Genomic DNA, 21,131 nt, shown 5'->3' on the forward strand with positions numbered 1-21,131 from the left:
CAAGAAACCATTGGAGCAATTTGACTAGGTCTGAGCATTTGTTGGTATTAATATGTCAATGTTCATTTTCTGTTATTAATGTTTATACTGTCATTTATATTGAAGAATGTCCTGATTTGTAAGAAACATACACTAAATATGGAGGGTTATGGAGCCACATGTCAGCAACTTCTCAAATGGCTCAGGAAAAAAGGTAATATGGCCTATTCTTGCAACAACTCCATAAGTTTTAAATTATTTCCTAAAGAAAAAAATGAGAAATATATATGACATCACATTGTTCACCTATCTGATTAGAAAAGTCTAAATGTTTGCCAGTATATTCTGTTGGCAAGACTGAGGAAACACACTTCCACACATTTCTGGTGCAAATGCAAACTGGTACAAAGTCTAACGGAAGAAACTTGGCAATATCTATCTCTTTAAAGTGAAAATGCATTTATTCTATAACTCAGCAATTTTACTTCTATACCAAAGATAGACTGGCAAAGCTATGAACAGACAAAAAAAAAGCATGAAAAGGCATATGCACAAGGCTTTTTTTAATTACAGCACTGTTTGGCATAGTAACAAACTGAAAAAAATAATCCTTCAACAGAGAACTGAAGGAGTAAACAACGACTCCTCCACACAAGACAGTATTAGTCAGCTGACACAATGAATGAAGAATCTCTATATCTCTTTCTGTGAAAGGGTTTCTGGGAAACATAGTTAAGTATGTAAAATGTACGTATCAGGAAATATAAATTAAGTGCGCATGTTACACTCCTGTTATCTAAAATCAGCAGCATAAACATGTGTCCTATTATTCTGTAAATATACTATATAGCTCTAAATATTATGAATGTAAGAATAAGCCAAACAAAAGCAAAAATGATAACTATAGAGAGAATGACTATATAAGGTAGAGGGAAAAGGGATTGGAATCATATTGTTGCTGGGTGTGTTGGTTTGTTATTTTGAGATTATTATGCATAACAAGATAAAGCAAATGAGTAATTTGTTGTTGTCACTGAGAATCCTGACTTTAGGTATGGAGAAGGAGAGACAATAGTACAATTAACAAGGGTAAATAAAAAATCCATGTTTCTAAACATGAATTGGAACTGTCAGTATGAACTCCATAATGTATTTTACCTTTATATTATTTCCTAGGTATGCCTTCTGAAAAGGCCTAGGAACACCATAGAAATGAGCACTCCTTATGCTCTGATTGAGGTCTCTAAGTACCATACCTAAGGGCTCCTTGGAAAAATGGGTATGTCTCAGTTTGGAGCAGGAAGTAGTCAAAATGAGTTTGGAATACCTTGTTATACCAGAAATCATTAAAACATCCAAAGACTACAGGATCATGTCAAAGGAACTTAAGAGCCAACCTGAAGAGGCTCTGAATGGCCAAAAAAAGGGACAATTTGAATAAGAATAAAAACTGCAATGGATGAAATGTATCAACCATGTTTAACCTTGTATATTCACGACACTGAAAGAAAACAAACAAAAAAACACCTTTGAAAATGCTAGAAGATTAACCCATTCTTTTAAAGGCTGATAAATAATGAGGAATAGCCTTTTTATACTATGTACTTTCTTAAACTGTATCTCCAGATAATGAAATAGTTTTTTAGACTACTAGTATTTACAGAAATATTCCACTTAATATATAAAGATGGCTTGATAGAAGTAGAAATTTGAAATTCCTAATGAAATAATAAATCTAGATCATGAGCATTTATGTCTACTAAATCACAAAAAGAAGACATCAGATACTATGTACCTCTCAAGAAGTACACAATGGTAACTAAGAAGCATTCTTGCCAAAATACAAGCCTCAGATCTGACTACCAATTTATAGGAAATACAAGGAGTAGAAAATTATGTTAAATAATTCCATGAGTATGCAACTAATATAATCTGAACTGTGGAAACCATGCGATGAAACACTTATTTTTTTTTATCAAAAGATATGCATGGAAAGAATATTTGACTTTGGGTAATGGGCTCACAATGCAACATACAGATAATGTATCATAGAATTGTACATTTAAAACCTATATAATTTCATTTACCAATGTCACCTAATAAATATAATTTTCAAAAATTGCAAGAAAAAATAAGGTATAGAAGAGAGAAAGCATGGATCAAAATACACTTGAGACTTATCAACCAACTGCAGTTTATGGACTTTATTTAGATTCTGAATTGAAAATGTATAGACTATATATCATATATATCATAAGTAATAATGTGCATGCACACACACATACACACTTCTGACTCAATTGATAAATTTCAACACTGCCTGTACAGTTGATGATTTTTTAAATTATGAGAGTATTATTTTAGATGTGCTAAAGGAACTGAAAGGAAGTCTTTATCTTTTAGGTATATATTAAAATGTTTTTTAATGAAATGATATGGCAGCTGGAATAGTTCACAAATAATCCAAGGAGAAGGAGGAAGTAGAAGAGCAGAAAAGAAGATTCAATGAGTTGATAATCATTGAATCTGGGTGACAGGTATGTGGGGTTTCACTAGCATAGTCTCTGCATTGTTGTATATGTTCAAAATATTTTGTTATAGAAAATTAAGAGAAGAAGATGCCCAGGACATTTTTTAAAAGGTAAAGGTTCGTTTTCAGCCAAGATGTAACATAAAGGTCCAGCTTTATCTGCGCACCTGAAAAAAGCCATACAAAATATATGAAACAATGGTATTAGACACTGAACAAAAGCAAGAGAGAGAGAGAGAGAGAGAGAGAGAGAGAGAGAGAGAGAGAGAGAAAGGAAGGAAGGAAGGAAGGAAGGAAGGAAGGAAGGAAGGAAGGAAGGAAGGAAGAAAGAAAGAAAGAAAGAAAGAAAGAAAGAAAGAAAGAAAGAAAGAAAGAAAGAAAAAGGAAACAAATAAAAGCGCCCTATAATTGTTCACTTTACTACCTTTAGAGAGTTTCCAGGCCACTATGGAGGGAGGAGGAACCCAGATTATGTTCAGAGGATACTTGAGTTCAGTATAGAGATAAAAGGCTATGGGGGGCAAGGGACCTAAATAGACACTTTTCAAAAGAGGACATACAGAGGCCAAGAGACATATGAAAACATGCTCAAAGTCACTAATCATCCGAGAGATGCAAATCAAAATGACAATGAGGTACCATCTCACACCGGTCAGAATGGCTATTGTCAACAAATCAACAAATAACAAGTGCTGGCGAGGATGCAGAGAAAAAGGAACCCTCGTGCACTGCTGGTGGGAATGCAAACTGGTGCAGCCACTGTGGAGAACAGTATGGAGTTTCTCCAAAAAACTAAAAATGAAACTCCCATTTGACCCAATAATCCCTCTTCTAGGACTCTATCCCAAGAAACCAGAAACACCAATCAGAAAGGATATGTGCACCCCTATGTACATAGCAGCACAATTTACCATAGCTAAGATTTGGAAACAGCCTAAGTGCCCATCAGCAGATGAGTGGATTAGAAAATTGGTATATCTAGACAATGGAATACTATGCTGCTATAAAAATGAAGGAACTCCTCTCATTTACAACAGCATGGACAGACCTGGAGAGCATTATGCTAAGCAAAATCAGCCAGTCGGAGAATGATAAATATCACATGATCTCACTCATTTGTGGAATATAATGAACAACATAAAGTAATGAACAAAAACAGATCCAGAGACAGAGAAGCATCGATCAGGCTGTCAAACCTCAAAGGGAAGGGAGGGGAGGGTGGTAGGAAGGGGGAGAGATCAACCAAAGGACTTGTATGCATGCATATAAGCATAACCAACAGACACTAAGGGAGTGGGGGAAAATTGGGGGGATAAGGACACATATGTAATACCTTAATCAATAAAGAAAAAAATAATAAATAAAAAAATTTAAAAGTCTATGGAAATTAAGGTGGTTTGAGTTCACAGCCCAGAGTATTAGAGAAGAGACAACTGCCCAGAAGAGAGCCACAAAGACCTGCAGAGGATCCTCCTTTAGTATTTAGCAGACTAGTAATCAACACACATATGTAAGGAAACTATTGGCACAGGAACAATTGGATACTTGCATTTAAAAATATCATTTATAACAGCATCAAAATATAAAATACTTAAGAATAAATCTGGAAAAAGAGTGTGAAAGACCCATACACCGAAACCTGAAAAATACTAAGAGAAAGCACAGAAGACCTAAATAAATAGGGAGATGTACCATGTCCATGGACCACAAGACCCAAATTTGTGAGTAAGTCAATTTTCCACAAATTAATCTACAGATTCAACAGAATTCCAATAAAAAAATCTCAGCATGTGTTTGTTGTGGGTTTTGTTTTGTTTTGTTTTTTGGTAGAAATTGATAAGTTGTTTCTAAAAGTCATATGGAAATGCAAAGGGCCCAATATTGCGAAAAACAACACTGAAAAAAGAATAACAAAACTGGAGGACTAACATTATTCTATATCAAGACTTATTATAAAGCTACACTATGTGGAATTGGTATAAAGACAGACAAATAGATCAGTAGAATAGAATGAAACCATGAATAAATCCACCTATGCATAAGCAACTGATTTTTGACAAAACTGCAAAGACAATTCACTTGAGAAAGAATAGTCTTTACAACAAATGGTATTCGAACACTTGGATATCTGTTTGTAAAAAATGAACTTCAATTACAAAAACTCAAAATACAATATATACCTAAATGTAAAACCTAAAACTATAAAACTTCTAGAAGACAACATAGGAAATCTTTGGATTACATAAAGATGTTTTAGCTATGAGACAGAAAGCATGATCCACAAAAGAAAAAATTAATAAGCTTGACTTTAATAAAAGTAAAAGATCTAGAAGTAACAAATAAGCACCTGAAAAGGTGTTCAATGCCATTAGTCAATTAGGAAAATGCAAAGTAGAGCAACAATGAAATATAACTCATAATTGTAAAAAATGGCTAAGGTTAAAAAGACTGATATATCAAGTGTTGGCAAATGTAGAATCTAATGAACAAAATGAACTAACAAGCAAAATAATTCAGACTCAGAGATAGAGAACAGGCTGACAGCCATTATGGTGGAGGGTTGAAGAGGAGCTGGGTAGGTGGGATGGAGAGATTGAGTAAAAAATAGAAAACCTCACGGACACTGACAACAGTGTGGTGATTATAGGAGGTAGGGGAGGTGGAGGAGTGTATAGTGTATGGTGGGGACAAGTGGTGATGAAAGGAGACTTGACTTGGGGTGGTGAACACACAATACAGAGCACAGAATGTGTGTTGTGGAAAAAAATGTGGAGCAACTGGAATTCTCAATCATTGCTGGTGGGCACATAAAATAGCAGAGCCACTTTGGAAAACGTTTGGCATTTTCTTTGAAAGTTAAACATTTTCTACCACATGATCCAGCCATTTTACAGTGAGGTATTTTCCCACAAAAAAAAAGAAAGTTTATGTCCATACAAAGATTTGAACCCAAATGTTCATTGTGGCAGTATTTGTAATAGCCCCAAACTGGAAACAACCCAAATTTTCATCAACGGGTGAATAAATGAACAAATTCATGCAGTGGGATTCTACTCGGGGGTGAAAAAAAAAGAACTATTGATATACTTAACAAAATGGATGAATTTCAAAATATCTATAAACTTTAATCCCCCCAAAATTAACCCAAAATATATTTTGAAAGACAAAAAAACACGTACTGTACAATACCATTTATATAAATTCTAAACTTGAAAGCTGCTTGCCTGAGCTTAGGGATAGGCAGGAAGAAGTTGAGAGAGAAGATTACAAACAGGCACAATGCAACTTTAAAGGGTAATAAATAGTCATTATTGTTATCTTGGTGATAATTTCATGTTAACATGTACATATATCAAAACTATCAAATTGAATAGTTTATGTTCATTTTATTCTGTATCACTTTTATCTCAAAAAAAAGTTGTTTGTTTAAGGTGAAAAGATCTCCAGTCTCCACTCTCTTTAGGTAAATGCACAGAAGGAGATAAAAAAAAAAAGTAGTAGGAACCATCAGAAATACAAATTTCAATACTTTTCTGATTGCATTTGGACAGCACATACATCTAAAATAGTGGGACTTACCTTTTCTCCCACATACAGGGACTGTAATGTTATTATGTGACTCAACTAGACGGTAGAGCTTTACAGATTGCTGAAAAGGAGGGAAAATAGAAAAGGTTTATTTATTTGAGAATAGGTCCCAGATATTACTCAGTGAAGTATTTGCCTTCTTTAAAGATGGAGCACTATCTTGTGGCCAACTGAAAGTACTGGCTAAAAACAATACTGAGTAGCTTGTTACACAATTATTAAAGCATTCAACTGTCTTCTTCAATCAACAATGAGAAGTGCATATTCTCTAGCATAAAGGAATTTCCCAGCATGCTCTTCCATTCAAAGGAGATTTTGATATCCATAAATTCCTATTTACTTTTTTAAGTAGATAAATAATATCTAGAACTTTGATCATTCAGATATACATTTAGCATACTAACTATCTTTAAGAGCTAAGAATTATTTCGGTTTTGGGACATCCTGTATCAGAGTTCTTAATCTATAACTTTATAAGGAATTTGGTTGTTCCTACTATTTGCTTGTAGTATTTATTGTTCTAATATATTAACTATATGGTATATTAAGAGTGAATCGATAAAAGATAACAAGAAAAATATAATAAAATTGTATTTTATTTTACATATATTAAACAACTTGGTGTGAAAAACCTTTTATCTGGTTCTGGGGGTGGGAGGATTAAAGGTGCCCATCATTTAGTGTGAGTTTTTATTCTGATTTTGTCATTTAAGAAACTCTCTAAATCTACTAGCTTCAAATCATTTACAAATTCAATTAATATATCTTAAGAATGGTTACTAGAATAGATAAGGTCAAAGACAGAGTGTTCTGCTATTAACTCACTTTTATTTATTCATACATTCACTCAACATTTGTTGAACAACCTTTATGCCCCCCAGAACTATGCTAACTGTTGGGAATAATATGAACGGTCAACAACAACAAAATTTGGTTCTTATCATCAAGCAATTTACCACCTAATGGGAGAAATACATTTAATTAAATAATCATATATATTAATATATCATTACAATCAGTAGTAAGAGACAAAAAACATAAGGTGCTTTTGGAGCATATACAGCCAATGGAATTGGCAGAAATATTTCTTGAAGAAGTGATATTGAATGAAATAGATTGTGGGATCTGAGTTTGGAACTCAAAAGAGGTATTTGGACTTGAGATATATATAAAATTAGAAGTCATTTAGCATATGCCTTTAGAAGTTATTGATATATGCAGCTATAAAAATAATGAAAAATCTCTCAGTGTACTCATATGAAAACACCCTCAACACATATTATTAATAATAATAAAGCTATGTAGAAAATAATATAATTATGCTACCTTTGCATAAGAAATATATATATATATTTACTCAAATTGCCTAAAACAATTTTTGAAAGAATGCACAAGAAACTAATACAAGTGACTGAACAAGTGGAGGGGGAGCGGAAAATGGAACACACATGGTATACAAGATGGTGTATGTGTTGTATACATTTTCATATTGTTCTTATTTTTAGACACCCATTATTTTAAAAGGTCAGGTAGGGGAGGATAAACTATAAATGAGAATGGAAAAGAGCAGCTAGAGAGCATGGAGAGTGGGTTGTCTATGAAGCCAAAGGAAAAGAGTACTTGATAAAGAAGCACTGGAGCCATTAACTATGTCAAATGCAACTGAGAGGCTGAGTGAAATCTGTACTAGAGATAAAAGGATCCACTGTGGGAAGGAGACCATAAACTCAGCAAAAGACCAATAAGCACCAAATTAATGTAGCACAAGAATACAGTTCATAGTAAAAGAAACAAACAGCTTAAAACATGAACAAGTGCTCCACTCAGTGGAAAACATACTATTAAATTTATTGGATTCTATTTTTGTTTATATTGGCAAAGCTAAGGAAAACACTCATCTACTGTTGGGAGGAGTGTAAATTGTTATTACTTGGGTAAGTGGCATTTGGCCAATATTTATTAAAATACTATACCTAGCTCATGATTAAGTAATTCCAATTACATAAGTTTTATATCTTCATATCAATATAGATATAGATAATTATACATATATCTGTTACGACATATGTATTAATATGTGATATAAATTACAGACTTGTAATTTATACATACTTATAAATATGCAGGTATGTGGGTGTGTGAAAAGATTTATGTGCGAGAATCATCATTGTGGCATTGTTTTAATAGTAAAAGACTAGAAACAACCTAACATCTATTAATGTAAACCTGGTTTAAAAATTATGGTACATCTAGAGAAAACATATTTGTGCAGATATGAAAAGATATTCAAGATTTATTCAGGAAAAATATGAAAGTATATGAATGACAGTATACATATAATGTACTTCCATTTGTGTAAAACAAGTTAATGCATCTGTGTATAATATTGCTGAAAATATATAGAACATCTGGTTCCAGTAGATGCCTCTTGAAAGGTAACGTGGACAGTGGGAGAACTAAAGTGGGAGAACTAAAGTGGGAGAAATATTTACTTTTCATTTATACTGTTTGAAATTTTTATTATATCCATATATATTACTCTTTCTATTAAGAAAAAATAGCTAAAAAAATTACTTTTTGAAAGAATTAAAACTACCTTAATTTTAAGGCCTTAAGATCATAGTGGTGACCTTAACAAGAATTGTTTAAATAGTCATGAGAGAAGAACCTAGGTAGTATAGGCAAAACATGAGAAGGAGATGAGTAAACAATGGCAGTGTGCATAAAGAACTCAAGACGTTTTCCTGTAAAGGGAAGTAGAGAGGTAGACTAATAGCTGAAGGTAAAAGAATGGTCAAGAGAAGGGATCGTTTCATTTATTTAAGTTTTTTAAGTTGGGAGAAGTCTGACCATGTTTAAGTGCTAATGAGAAGGCTCTTGAGGAGAGGGAGCAAGAAGGGATCATCTGATGACTGGATAAGCACTCTGAGCAGGCTGGAGAGGATACTCTCTCAAGGCAGGCACAAGGCACTTTGTCCTCTGTAATGAGAGATCAAGGCAGGATGGAGGGGGAGAGAAGGGTCATTGGACAGCTGGAAAGTGGAGAGTTGAGCAAATTCCTGTCTTATGGCTTCTGTCTTTATGAAAAACGTGGCAAGGTTATCTGCTGAATCAGAGGGAAAGTGGGATATGGGCAGCTAGGCATCTCAGGAACTTAAAAGGAGGTTTGGTTTGAAAACTTAATTTCAAAGGCTGGAAAGCTTGTCCAGATGAGGTGGGCATTCATGATTTATAGTGAAATCAACTGATCTGTTCCATGTGACTTTTTTTCCAACAGCACCTACATGCCCTGGTGTAGACATAAAGAAAACCGTGATATGGATTTGGACTTTGACAAGTAAGTACCAGCCAAACATAAAAAGCAAAGAAGTTAATATTATACAGAGACTCCTCCACCTTCCACCCTTTTCCATCATCTTCAACATCTATCAGTATTCTCTAGATATATTTTTTCATTTATTAATGACTCATAAATGTGTGCATAATCTTCTGCCTAATCACCATGAATAAGCCAAAGAGAGAACAAAAATAACTTGAAAGTTTAGGAATTGGGATATGAGAGAAGAAAAAGGACTAACAGTAGTTGAACGTCAGCTATTGTGTTTGATATTAAAAGCATGGTCTCTTTTATTATGGAGTAGACAATAACCATGTCCTGACTGTCCTTTCTAACATAATTTCAATAAAGTTATTACTGCTTTCTTTCTGAGACCGTAAGTTTTGTGAGAAAACTTACCGTTCTGAGATCATATACTGTCAAAGCTATGGAAAGGGTGGACATAATTATAATGGCAAAAGCATATTCCTTATAGTCTTCACTAAACCACAAACAAACACTGAAGAGTTGAAATATGTAAAACGGATTTAAAACCTGTTGGCAGACAAAAACAGAAAGATGGAAAGATATTTAGGCTTCACACTTAGTTATTCATTGACATTCATTTTCATAATCATCTCTATGACATAAATCACCCACACAATACTCTTATTATATTTCTTCAGGAATTGCTATGTGCCAAACACTGCACTAAGCAACTTCACCTGAATTTACTCACTTATTTCTCATAATTACATCATTAAACAGATGTCATTGTTTATCTCCATTGTAAAGATGAAGAGACTGAACCTTAGATCTTGAGAAACTCGCCCAAGGTCACACAGCTGTGACTCTCCTAGACCAAGACTTGAACCCCAGCAATCTGACCCAGAGTGCCTACTTTTAATCACTACTACCCTTATAATTTACAAAGTAGTGCCTCACATATTCTTATGTTGACTATCACAACAACTGTGTAAGGGGTAGGTATTACCATGTCCAGTTTACTGGCCTTCAGAAAGATGAAGTATTAGTTCAGGTTTACTAGTACAAAGTTAGAATGCTTCCTAGTTTTCTATGACACAGTATCTGCCATAATTGAAGCCATTAAAGACTTTTACATTAACGGATGAGTTGAAGGTGGTGTTTCCTCATAAGAGCCAAGCTGAGAGTGGTAAGCTATAACTGAGCACCTAGAATACTGGGGAAAAGTAGAGGCTAACTCCTAGCAGTTGTAATCCTGCTTTGGTTGAAAACATTCTGTGCCCTTACTCAAATTCCCGCCTGTCTAACACAGGAGTGGTAATCTTGCCTCTGGTTAGGGAAGAAGCACACAGGAACTTTGCCTACCAGATTCTGTTGCTTTTATTCATGCCTGAAAGCTTGCTAGAAATATTGAGAAAGTACCTTGAGTTTATAAGCTTTATTTTAAGACAATGAGAGGTAGAGGTGAACTGCAGAAGAAAACCCAGAGTATAGCTATGTGGTTTCACAAATAATCACTATAAAATGAAAAATCAACCCAATGATAGAGCCAAAGAGGAAAAATTCGCCCAGTAAATGATGGCCAAGTCATTCTTTCCCTCCCACACACACTTTGAGATCAATAGAACTAAGAAGTCTGAACAGATGCTTTTCTTCCTACAATTTTGGATGCTAAAGAAATTGCATATGTTTCCCATAAGAAAAGAATAGGTTTTCAATTTTTATGATTATTTTAGTTACGCAAAGTTGAGACAGACTAAGAAACAAAGGATTAAAAAAAAAGAATTTGTGTTCATCTAGTCAGTGGGGGGGGGGCGGTATGTAGACACATGAGCATCATATCTTATACTGTGTCAGGCACCGTGTGCAAAAGGTAGACTTCAAGAAAAAGAGTAGAAAGAGATATAAAAAAAAACATGCTTGTCATTCTTTTAAAATATCCCAAATTACAGTTACATATTAACAAGTAGTTTTCTTGATTGTTTGACTAGAACCAAACTCCTTTATTTTCTATCCAGCATCAAAAAAAGTAATATTACCTCTTTGATGAGCAGTTTCCAAATCGGTGTAATTTCAACATCAATAGTATTAGGCCCACATATTAACCTCCTATTGGGAAAGATCACAGATCACTCAGTAACTAATGATAAAAATGAAACTCACTTCTTGCCCATTCAAAAAATATCTAGTCCATATTCACTTTCTCATTTTGGGGATTAATGTAAGCCTCCCTTGTGACATACCCTTAGTCTTTCTCAAAATAACTGGGGTGGGGGAGGGATACCCAGGTACCAAAACAATAAATACAATCATACTGCAACTATTAAACTAGATTCTTTCTGAAGTCTAAATATTTCCCTCAGGGTAATTTTGGTATTTAATATTAGCAATTGTCTCATTCAAGTGTTTCAAGATTGGCATGCTCCCCACCTCTGGCTCCATAGAAATGGGAAGGAGGGGCCAATAGGAGAGAGTAGTCCTACTGATAAGGAATGCTGTGCCTACCTTCCTACCCCCAATCAGTTATAGGAAGCTGTTTCAATTTTGTTTCAATGTGAATGAAAAGGTGGTGTGCTCTCAAAAATAGCTCTACACAAAGTTATATGGCCCTTTAACTGAAGACCCAGAGATGTGTTTCTTTGATTATCACAGCAATGACCTTTATGAGTTTTTTGCAGTTGAGAATACTAACCACTTTCTCTGTGGTTAGCCTTTTACTTTCTTTTCCACTCTTTCCTTCTACATAAATGTTCAGATCCAATAGCTTGGTCGAATATATTAGAGTAGTGCTTCTCATACTTTAATGTTCATATGAATAACTTTGTGGTCTTGTTAATATGAAGATTCTGATTCAATAGGGGTGAGATGTGATCTAAGATTCTGCATTTCTAACAAGCTTCCTGGTGATGCTGATACTGCAACATTCTAGATCTATTTAAGGTACAGGAGATGGGGTGTAGGGGAATGTGAGAATCACAGGAACTTAGGACCAGCAAGGCCTTTATAGAGTTCTCCTCCCCCTTTTAACCATTAGGAAACTAAAGCCCAGACAAGAGAAACTATTTGCTCAAAGCCACAGGGTGAATTAGTGACAGGTTCCTGATATTCAATCCAATGCCTTTCCTAGAACTTCTTTGCCTAGTAAGTGATTTAGAATTGTGGAGCTGTATGTCTTGCATGGTATTCTTCTGCCACTCCACAATTTTTACTTAACTATGTTATCATAGGATAATATATATTTCCTGATTGCAGTCAAAACTGGCTCAACCTTATTATAATAATAACCTTAGAAGACTTGTGTAGAAAGAAAGAGCACCAAACCTACAGTCAGAAGTGTGAGACTCAGTTCTTTATCATTCCCCATCTGTGTGCTCTTGTGCAGATCATTAAACCTCTCTTAGGCTCAGATTTCTCATCTGTTATGTTGGGATGAATGAGGTATCTGTTCTACCTGCCTCACAAAGCTACTCTGATAAGGTGAAATAACATATGTAAAAGCATTTGATTCAATAAAACTAAGGAGAGCATTATAATGTTTTCTGATGTTGATCAGTTAAGATGATGATTAACGTATCTATTTGGCTAACGGGTAGGAATCCTTTTGAATAGGTGTAGATAACAATATGCATGGTACCTAATCTCTTGCTCTTCTCTTGTTAGACCTGATCCAAATTTTAGATGTATCTTGGCAGAGCTGAGCCAGTCTTCCAAAGAGCTAAAATAATAATAATGAGAAAGATATATTTAGCAGTAATATTTTTGAGATAATATTTTTCTTTGTTTGCAATTGTTAAAACAACTTACCCAATTTTCTGGAACTGTCCTTCTAAGTTGTTCCAAACATATCTTATTTTCTGCACTTTTATGTATCTCACCTACAAAAGAAAAGTACTAAGAAAGTCTCTTGTTTGAGGATCAGCATATATACGACGTTTAATGGCTAAAGAAGCATTTGTGGGAGAAGCAAAGATAGAGCCCTACTATGGGTATTTAAGATTTTATCTTTTCCTAACTTGTCTTATCCTTTCCAACTACACAAATGGCATTCTTCATTAGAAGTCATCATTCAAACAACCTGAATCTTGGGTCTATTATATGGATAAGTATCTGAATAAAACTCAGTCTCTGCATTCCACTACCTTATAACCTAACAAGGAAAGAAAATACATTACAAAGCAAACTATACCATACCATCAAATATGAATAAGTCAAAGAAATTTAAAAAAGTAAAAATATAGTATTGAAATACTATAGAAATATGGAGAAGGCAGGTGACAGAGGCATCGTGGAGAAAATAACATCTGAGCTGCGGCCTTGAAAGACTGGAAGAATTTTGCTCAGATGAGATGGCAAGAGAGCATTTCAAAGACATTATGCACAAGATAGTTGTGGAAGAGGGGCAAGTCAGTGTGCCTGTTTAATAAATGGAGAAGGAGGGTGGAAAGATAAATAAAACTCAGCCCTAGCCTGTTTGGCTCCATGGATAGAGTGTCAGCCTGCAGGCCAAAAGGATCCCTGGCTCGATTCCAGTCAAGGACATGTACCTTGGTTGCAGGCTCCTCCCCAGGGCTTGTGCAGGAGACAACCAATTGATGTGTTTCTCTCACATTGATGTTTCTCTCTGTCTTTCCCTTTCTTTTCTACTCTTCCTAAAAAAATCAATGAAAAAATATTCTCTGGTGAGGATTAATGAGAGAGACGGAAAGAGAGAGAGAGAGAGAGAGAGAGAGAGAGAGAGAGAGAGAGAGAGAGAGAGAGAAAGGAAAAAAGGGAGAAAGGAAGGAAGGAAAGGAAGGAAAAATAAACAAGATCAGATAGTACTGCCTTAAATGCTAGATGAGGTATGTAGGACTTTAGCTACTCTAATAATTGTGTCCTTGAGAACTTCAACTAGATGTCTCTGCACCTCAGTTTTTTGGTGAATAAGTCAAGGTCAGATCATTATTGAGTTCCATTGCCACTCCTTTGAACATGTCCTATACATACAAATATTATAGTCAACATAACAATTAGATAAATACTAAAACTGGGAAAAGTATATAGCTGGTACATAATAAGTGCTCAATACATTTTTTATTAAATAAAAGAAAGAATGTTTTGTACACCACATGTCAATTAGACATAGAGTTTAAATTCCTCAGCTCCAAGACCTGGGCTACCTCAAATGAATCTCTGAATTCTATTCAATAAATACATGTGAAGGTACACAGTGCATGCATGTAAGCATGCACACACACACACACACACACACACACATTTTTAGTTTCCAAGTAAGAATGTTAAATGCTGCACTTTTTGTTTTTACAGAATGGGTGTATTTCAATGAGGTTGGTTGCATAATATCTTTTAAAAATAAATCCTATTTTCCAATTGATTTTGAGCATAAGGTTTGAATTAATTGCTACTGAAAATGATTCTTTCTCCTTCACAAGTTGCAAGTTAGAGTGAAGAAGAGTATTTGAAAGTAACCAGCACAGATTATGATAGTTGTCATGGCCCATCTTTGAAACTCAAATTTCTTGCCTAACATCTTCTTTTCCTTTCCCATATTCCCTGCAATTTTGCTAATGGAGCTGGATGATAATCATAGCTACTGTTTATGAGTACTTGGGAGCTTTTTGAACATCCTCTTTAGTCTTTTTCATCACCCTGTGGTAGGACAGATATTATTTTCATCTTCACTTCACCTCCAAAGTTCATTTTGATTAAGTAACTTGTCCAAGATTGAAGCTATAAAGAAGCAAGGCTAGAATTCAAACTCAAGCCCAGCTGGCCCCAAGTCCAGTTTCTCAAATAACCTAATAATCAGGCTAGTCTCAGAAGTTCTGAAAATCCCTTAACTTCCAGGAATTGTATAAAGGGAGGGTTCCCTACTTTATTAAGTCTATAAGTTCAAAATTCATGTTGGAAAAATTTTAAAGGACAAATGACGGTAGAATGTGAGGCTACTGCCAAGTTAGCAAACATGGGTCAAGAGGCTGTGAAACCACAAACTGAGATTGAGAAATTTATAAAACATATTGGACACAAAACATCAGCAGAGGAAGGCAGCAATAATGAGGAATAAAGAGGTTACTGATAAGTTTTACCTCAGGCCAGAAAAAAGAAATTCCATTAACTCCTGACAATTTCTAAAGCCATTCTTCAGAGTAAGAAGAATGACTCTGTCATAGACCGTTTAAATACCTTTGAGATTCCCCTAGCAGGAAATATCTCTGCCTAGAGTTTCTCTGCTTCCCTCATCACCTTCTAGGCTCTAGGCTGGTAAGAGGATAAGCATTATATTTGCTAGAGGTGGAGTTTATTTGCCCATTTCCTGGAATTTGAGACCAAAAAAGTAGTAATTAGGAAATCAGGGATCTGCTGCAGGGTGAATTTCCTCTTTCAGCTCAGATCCAGGAAGCTTCCCCTCCCTGGGCTTCCTGCTCTTCGTTTCTTATTGGAATATGTTGTAAGAACATCCTGTTGAACAGGTTAGACCCTGGGTTTCAATATTGCATGCAGTCCTACAAGATGGTTTATAGAGTCTCTCTTAGCTTATGTTCGCAAACTTGACAAAGTTTTTAGCTGCAGTCTCCAAACTCCCCCTAAAAGGCCCTGACTGGTTATCATTTTCGTTTTGTTGTCTTTGTTATTGCCATCAGTGTTGTCATGGCTGAGCCTGTGACATCTCTAATTTTAATGAAAGTTTCAGTCCTTTATGAATATAAATCACCTTAATATCCTTCTTCTCCTTTTAGGATCAAACCGTCCTGAGAAACAGGCAAAGATGAAGTAACTACTCTTATTTTACAAATTAAGAAACTCAAAGCTCAGAAAGGCAGTAACTAGCCAAAGTCCCTGTGCTTTATGCTAGTAAATGAAGATATCAAGCCTGGGTACCAGAATGTTCCAATCCAAGATCTCTGCCCCTTCCTCATATTTTGATTCTTTACTTGAGCATTCCTTCATTTGTCCACTTATTTGTCTGATACAGTTAAAGATGCCAGAGCTTAATCATACTCTGAGGCCATGTCCATAAGGGTGATTTGGGATGTTTATTTCTCCAGGTGAGTGGCCACTTAACAGATTAAACAATTGTTAGTTGGAGGTGCTTGACCTCTTTTGATTTTGAGTAATAATAATTAACAATACAGAAACTGTTCAACAATTGACTGTTGTTATTTTTTAAAATTGACCTGGAGCTCATAAAACTAATTTAAACCGCTGTTTACACACACACACACACACACACACACACAAACACACACAAGAGAAAATGGTCAGTCATATAAAATATTTTAATATGAATGTTAACTAGTCCTAATCCAAGCAGTGCTCATCTAATATGGAGAGGTGGAAATAACTCAAACACATTTGAATGACAGACTCAAAATAAGGTCATCTTGCAGGTAACTCCTGGGCTATTCCTGGTGATTAACAACATTGCAAAATAAACTCTGTTACATAGATTATTATACAGGGCTTGATTCTACTAAGAGCTAATATGTACTGAGCATCTACTATATACATGGCATCATATTAATCGTGGTATACCTCAATTTATTAGCAATTAATATTAGAGGTGGGCAGAATTAGAGGTGGTCCAAGGTTGTCATAACCATTTAAATGATCTACACTGTCAACTGAAAAGTAACACAGTGGAGGATCTGAATTTAATCTTACTTTTTTTTGGGGGGGGGAGGATTAAAATTTTCTAGCCTCAGCAGTAACCATGAATGTACTTACCTTCAGTTCTGGCTTTCTTATAGCTCTATTTATGAGACACTCCTCATCTGTAATGAGAGGGTGGTCAGGAGTGAGACCAAATGCGCTGTTTAATGCTGACAGGTAGATCCACATTACCTTTTTCCGAGAATAGGTTTGGAATTCATCCTGGGGAAATAGACATCAAAACAAACCCCCATGAAGTTAAGAGATGTCATCAGGTTAAAAATCAACCTAAAAAAACATCATTTCAATATAATTCTATATATTTGTGGAACTAATCAGTATTCTAGACAGAATTATATACCTTTGAAAGCCGGTAGATATAGAGCCCCGAGGGAAAGACTCTTGTCATCACTCACTGAGGACATAGATAGGAAGCACTGGCACACACAACAGAGCATGAGAGTCGAGAGGTTGATTCTCAGGTCAGAGCTGCTTTTTCCTATTACCCTCCAACCACAGGCTGTAGCCAGATGCAAAATGTCAAAGGGGGGGGGGGGGAAGCAAGTATTCTAAAGGGTTTCTTTGAGTTTCTGAGGGTGAGGAACCCAGGTCATCGAAACTCTGCCCATGTTTCCAAGCTTACCTTAAATTCTACCACTTCCAGAACAGCCCCTTTAACACCCATTCAAGGAGTGAGGGTAGGGATGGAATCTGGGGTGGGAGAGAGTCACAGAGGGCTGTCACTGTACTAACTCCAGAAGATTCTAACTGTTCCACTTTTGTGCCCCTAATCACTTTCTGTTTTATATTCTCCTAGTTTATCTAGATCAGTGGTTCTCAGCCTTCTGGCCCTTTAAATACAGTTCCTCATGTTGTGACCCAACCATAACATTATTTTTGTTGCTACTTCAAAACTGTAATGTTGCTACTGTTATGAATCGTAATGTAAATATCTGATATGCAGGATGGTCTTAGGTGACCCCTATGAAAGGGTCGTTTGACTGCCAAAGGGGTCATGACCCACAGGTTGAGAACCACTGATCTAGACTATATTGAAGGCAAAGACCTTCATATCCCATCCATGTGGACAACTGCAACCAGCAGTCTGAGAATGAATGAAAAAAAAAAAAAAAAAAGGACTAAATGCATGGACTGAACATGCCCAAAGGCGATTGTCAAGACATCAGCACAGGTAAGACTGGAGAAGGTACTTTCTTTCATGACCCTCACTGAAGCTACTTCCCTTTGCAGATCACTGATGACTTCATCACAGAAGAAAACTAGAGGGAGCAGCGCTGAATGGCGTAACAGGTACCACAGTGGTCCATTATATACTGATGTGATAATAACAGTGGCTGTTATCAGGAGGGGTAAATGACACACATAAAATCTACTTGGATGCCTGGTGAACCACAAGAGCTAGGAAGGATAGCAGGGAAAGTCACGCCTGAGAAATAATATGATGCCTGGGGAATGTAGGTCAGAGCTGGGAACTGTCTCTACCACACCCACTCTTTTCATGAACAATGTCTGAGCTGACTGCGCACACACAAACACACACTCTGTGCTAGGCCTGGCTGGAGCACAGACACAGCCCCACCCACAGCCCAATGGGAGTGATAAGGCAAAGGGCAGTGCAATAGGGACATATTACTAGTGTGGTAAGAATCTCTGTATCCTGATGGGTTAGGAGGCAGGTCACTCAAAGAAATTAGGGAGGTTCCAAAACTTTGAATTAGACCCTAAATGGATGGTTGAGATCTAGCCGCGTGAAACTTAAAGAGAGGAAAGGAGTATTCTAGGCTAAAGAGGCAGCAGGAGCTTGGAGTCTATTATTTTTCCTATCTTGGAAAAAAAAATCATCACTTGGAAATGGCTATTTCCATTTCAGTCTGTTTCTCAGCTCTCTCGAGCAGTTAATGATTTGTGAAATACCTAAATGCGCCAGAGCAGCTACTACCTTAAATAATTGCTTTGTATGCTTTGTAATACAAATAATCCACACTGCCCGCAAAGCTAGACTGTTGCTTCTCTTTCTCAAGAGAATTAATGAGATCAGTCCTTGAGCTCTAAAAGAGTAGATGTTAAAATAATTCAAGAGTGCATTTCGAAGAATTGGATGTACACAGAGGACTTATGCTTGACCTAGACAGAAAGATGGAGAAGGAAACATGGGCATTTTTTTTTTTTTATTTCCCATGGCCTTGCACTTCCTACACCTGAAAATGCCAGGTGAGCTTTTATCTTTGAGTGAAATGAGTGACCTTGCTTATCTTCTTTCAATCTTTGCTCTGAGCACTTCATCTCTTGGAATTTAAAGGCAGGATAACAGTCACCTAAAGTTCAGGCCAATGCTGTGACTTATCCCCTTGAATAAGAGTTTTCTCCACACAAAAAATATACTTCTGAATTTGCCTTTAAAAGGAAAAATAACCCACTCAATGGTTTAGGAGACCTTAGGAAATCAGAACCTTTCCCTTGGAGATGGAGACATTGCAATGCTAAAAAGGTGAACTTTCGCTGAAGTGAAGTAGAGAATTATAGATGAAGTAATAACTTACATGTCTCAGGATCTTTCTAAAACACTGTGCTACCTGTAAAGACCCATAACTTTGGTGGCAAACCACTCTTTCTGTTATTAAGTATCTCTCTTTTGTTTTTTCTCTTTCCCCCTCTTGGCCAGGCCCATTGATACTCCAATCGGCACGGCCTCGTAATCCCAAAGTCGCCTAGCTGGAAAAAGTTGACATTGGCTAAAACCTAGGATTTAGTTATAAAAGATAGAGAAATGGTTTTAAGCATTGGAAAAAAATCTCACACTAATTATTTTCTCAATATTCCTGGGACATGTAGACAAAAAAAAAAATGAATGCATTGAGTGCCAAAGCAGGGTTGTTACATAAGGCTGTGTTTATGTGTGTGTGCAAAAAAGAAAACCCCAAACAACTCAGCACATGTTTCCAGAGAGACTGGTGTTTTGGACTTATTTGTTTTACAATCATTTTCTTAAATATCTGGAGACGCATTATGTAGTTAAGTAATCAATAAAAAGTTTAAATTCGTTAAAAAATGTGTGTAGTAACCAATAGCCATGGAACACCTGTAAGCCAGGCGTAGTTTCATCTCAGTGCTTACAACATCCCACTTCATTTAGTCCCCATGACCGTGAGGGAGGTACTATTGTTAGCCCCACCTAACTGAAGAGGAAAAGGAGGCAGAAAGGGGGTGAGTATCTTGTCTATTATAAACTGATTTCCCCAAAATTCATATGTTGAGGCCCTGTCCCCAATGTGCCTGCGTTTTCAGATAGGGCCCTTAAGGGGGGCATTAAGGGAGGTCATAAGGGTGTCACCCTAATCCACAGGGTTTATAAGAGGCAGACACCAGAGCTCTCCGTCTCATGTGAGAACACAGAGAGAACGCACCTGGCAGTCTGCAAGCCAGGAAGAAAGTTCTCACCAGAAACCAACCCTGCCAATCTTGATCTTGGACTTCTCTCTTCCAGAACAGTGAGAAATTGCTGCTGTTTAAGGAACCATCTGTGATATTCTGTTTTGCCAGCCCAAGCTAACGTATTGCCCAAGGCAGGTCAGGAGAGAAACACTGGGAATCAAGTCCAAGCACTCAGACTCCACTCTTTACTCTTAAACCCCTTCACAGTATACCTTTGGAGAGTTTGTCCCTGGACAGGGAGTAATAAGATCTCCAGTTTAGACTCTAGTTCAACTTTCAGTAGAGGCTCTGCTTTCATTATGTACAGCTAGGATTCCTGAGCATTTCTCTTAACTTCTCTTTGCCTCCATCTGTAAAGTGGGGGGAAAGTAACCTCTACCAGTAAAGGCCAAATGAGACAATATATATGCAAATACTTTGCAAACTGTAAATCACAAAATAAGTTGTACTGCCTTATAAAGGATAATGGTCTCAAAACTATTTGTCTGAATATAGAATCATTTCTGAAAGGCCAACCCACAGCATCTCTGGTATTTCCAGCTAAATGTTTAAGGAAAAGCCAGGTTGAAATAGAGGGAGGGGGGAAGAGGATTCAGAAGAGGGAATGTGTACTTAAAGGAGACATGA

General features: G+C 36.3%; 1 protein-coding gene across 1 annotated transcript in view; it reads right to left on the reverse strand.

Moving 5' to 3' along the window:
- The window catches only part of ATP13A4 (ATPase 13A4), a 123,390-nt gene that overhangs the window by 56,293 nt on the left and 45,966 nt on the right, over positions 1-21,131 (reverse strand). Inside the window, exons 3-8 of the mRNA XM_081087044.1 lie at positions 17,127-17,273; positions 13,203-13,273; positions 13,033-13,113; positions 11,438-11,507; positions 9,834-9,968; positions 6,089-6,158 (exon numbers count right to left, since the gene is read on the reverse strand). Of these exons, the coding sequence (XP_080943170.1) occupies positions 6,089-6,158; positions 9,834-9,968; positions 11,438-11,507; positions 13,033-13,113; positions 13,203-13,273; positions 17,127-17,273 (574 nt within the window). The remainder of the gene's footprint in view (positions 1-6,088; positions 6,159-9,833; positions 9,969-11,437; positions 11,508-13,032; positions 13,114-13,202; positions 13,274-17,126; positions 17,274-21,131) is intronic.

The sequence above is a fragment of the Myotis nattereri genome, assembly GCF_964212035.1.
Source record: "Myotis nattereri genome assembly, chromosome: 3".
NCBI lineage: Eukaryota > Metazoa > Chordata > Mammalia > Chiroptera > Vespertilionidae > Myotis > Myotis nattereri.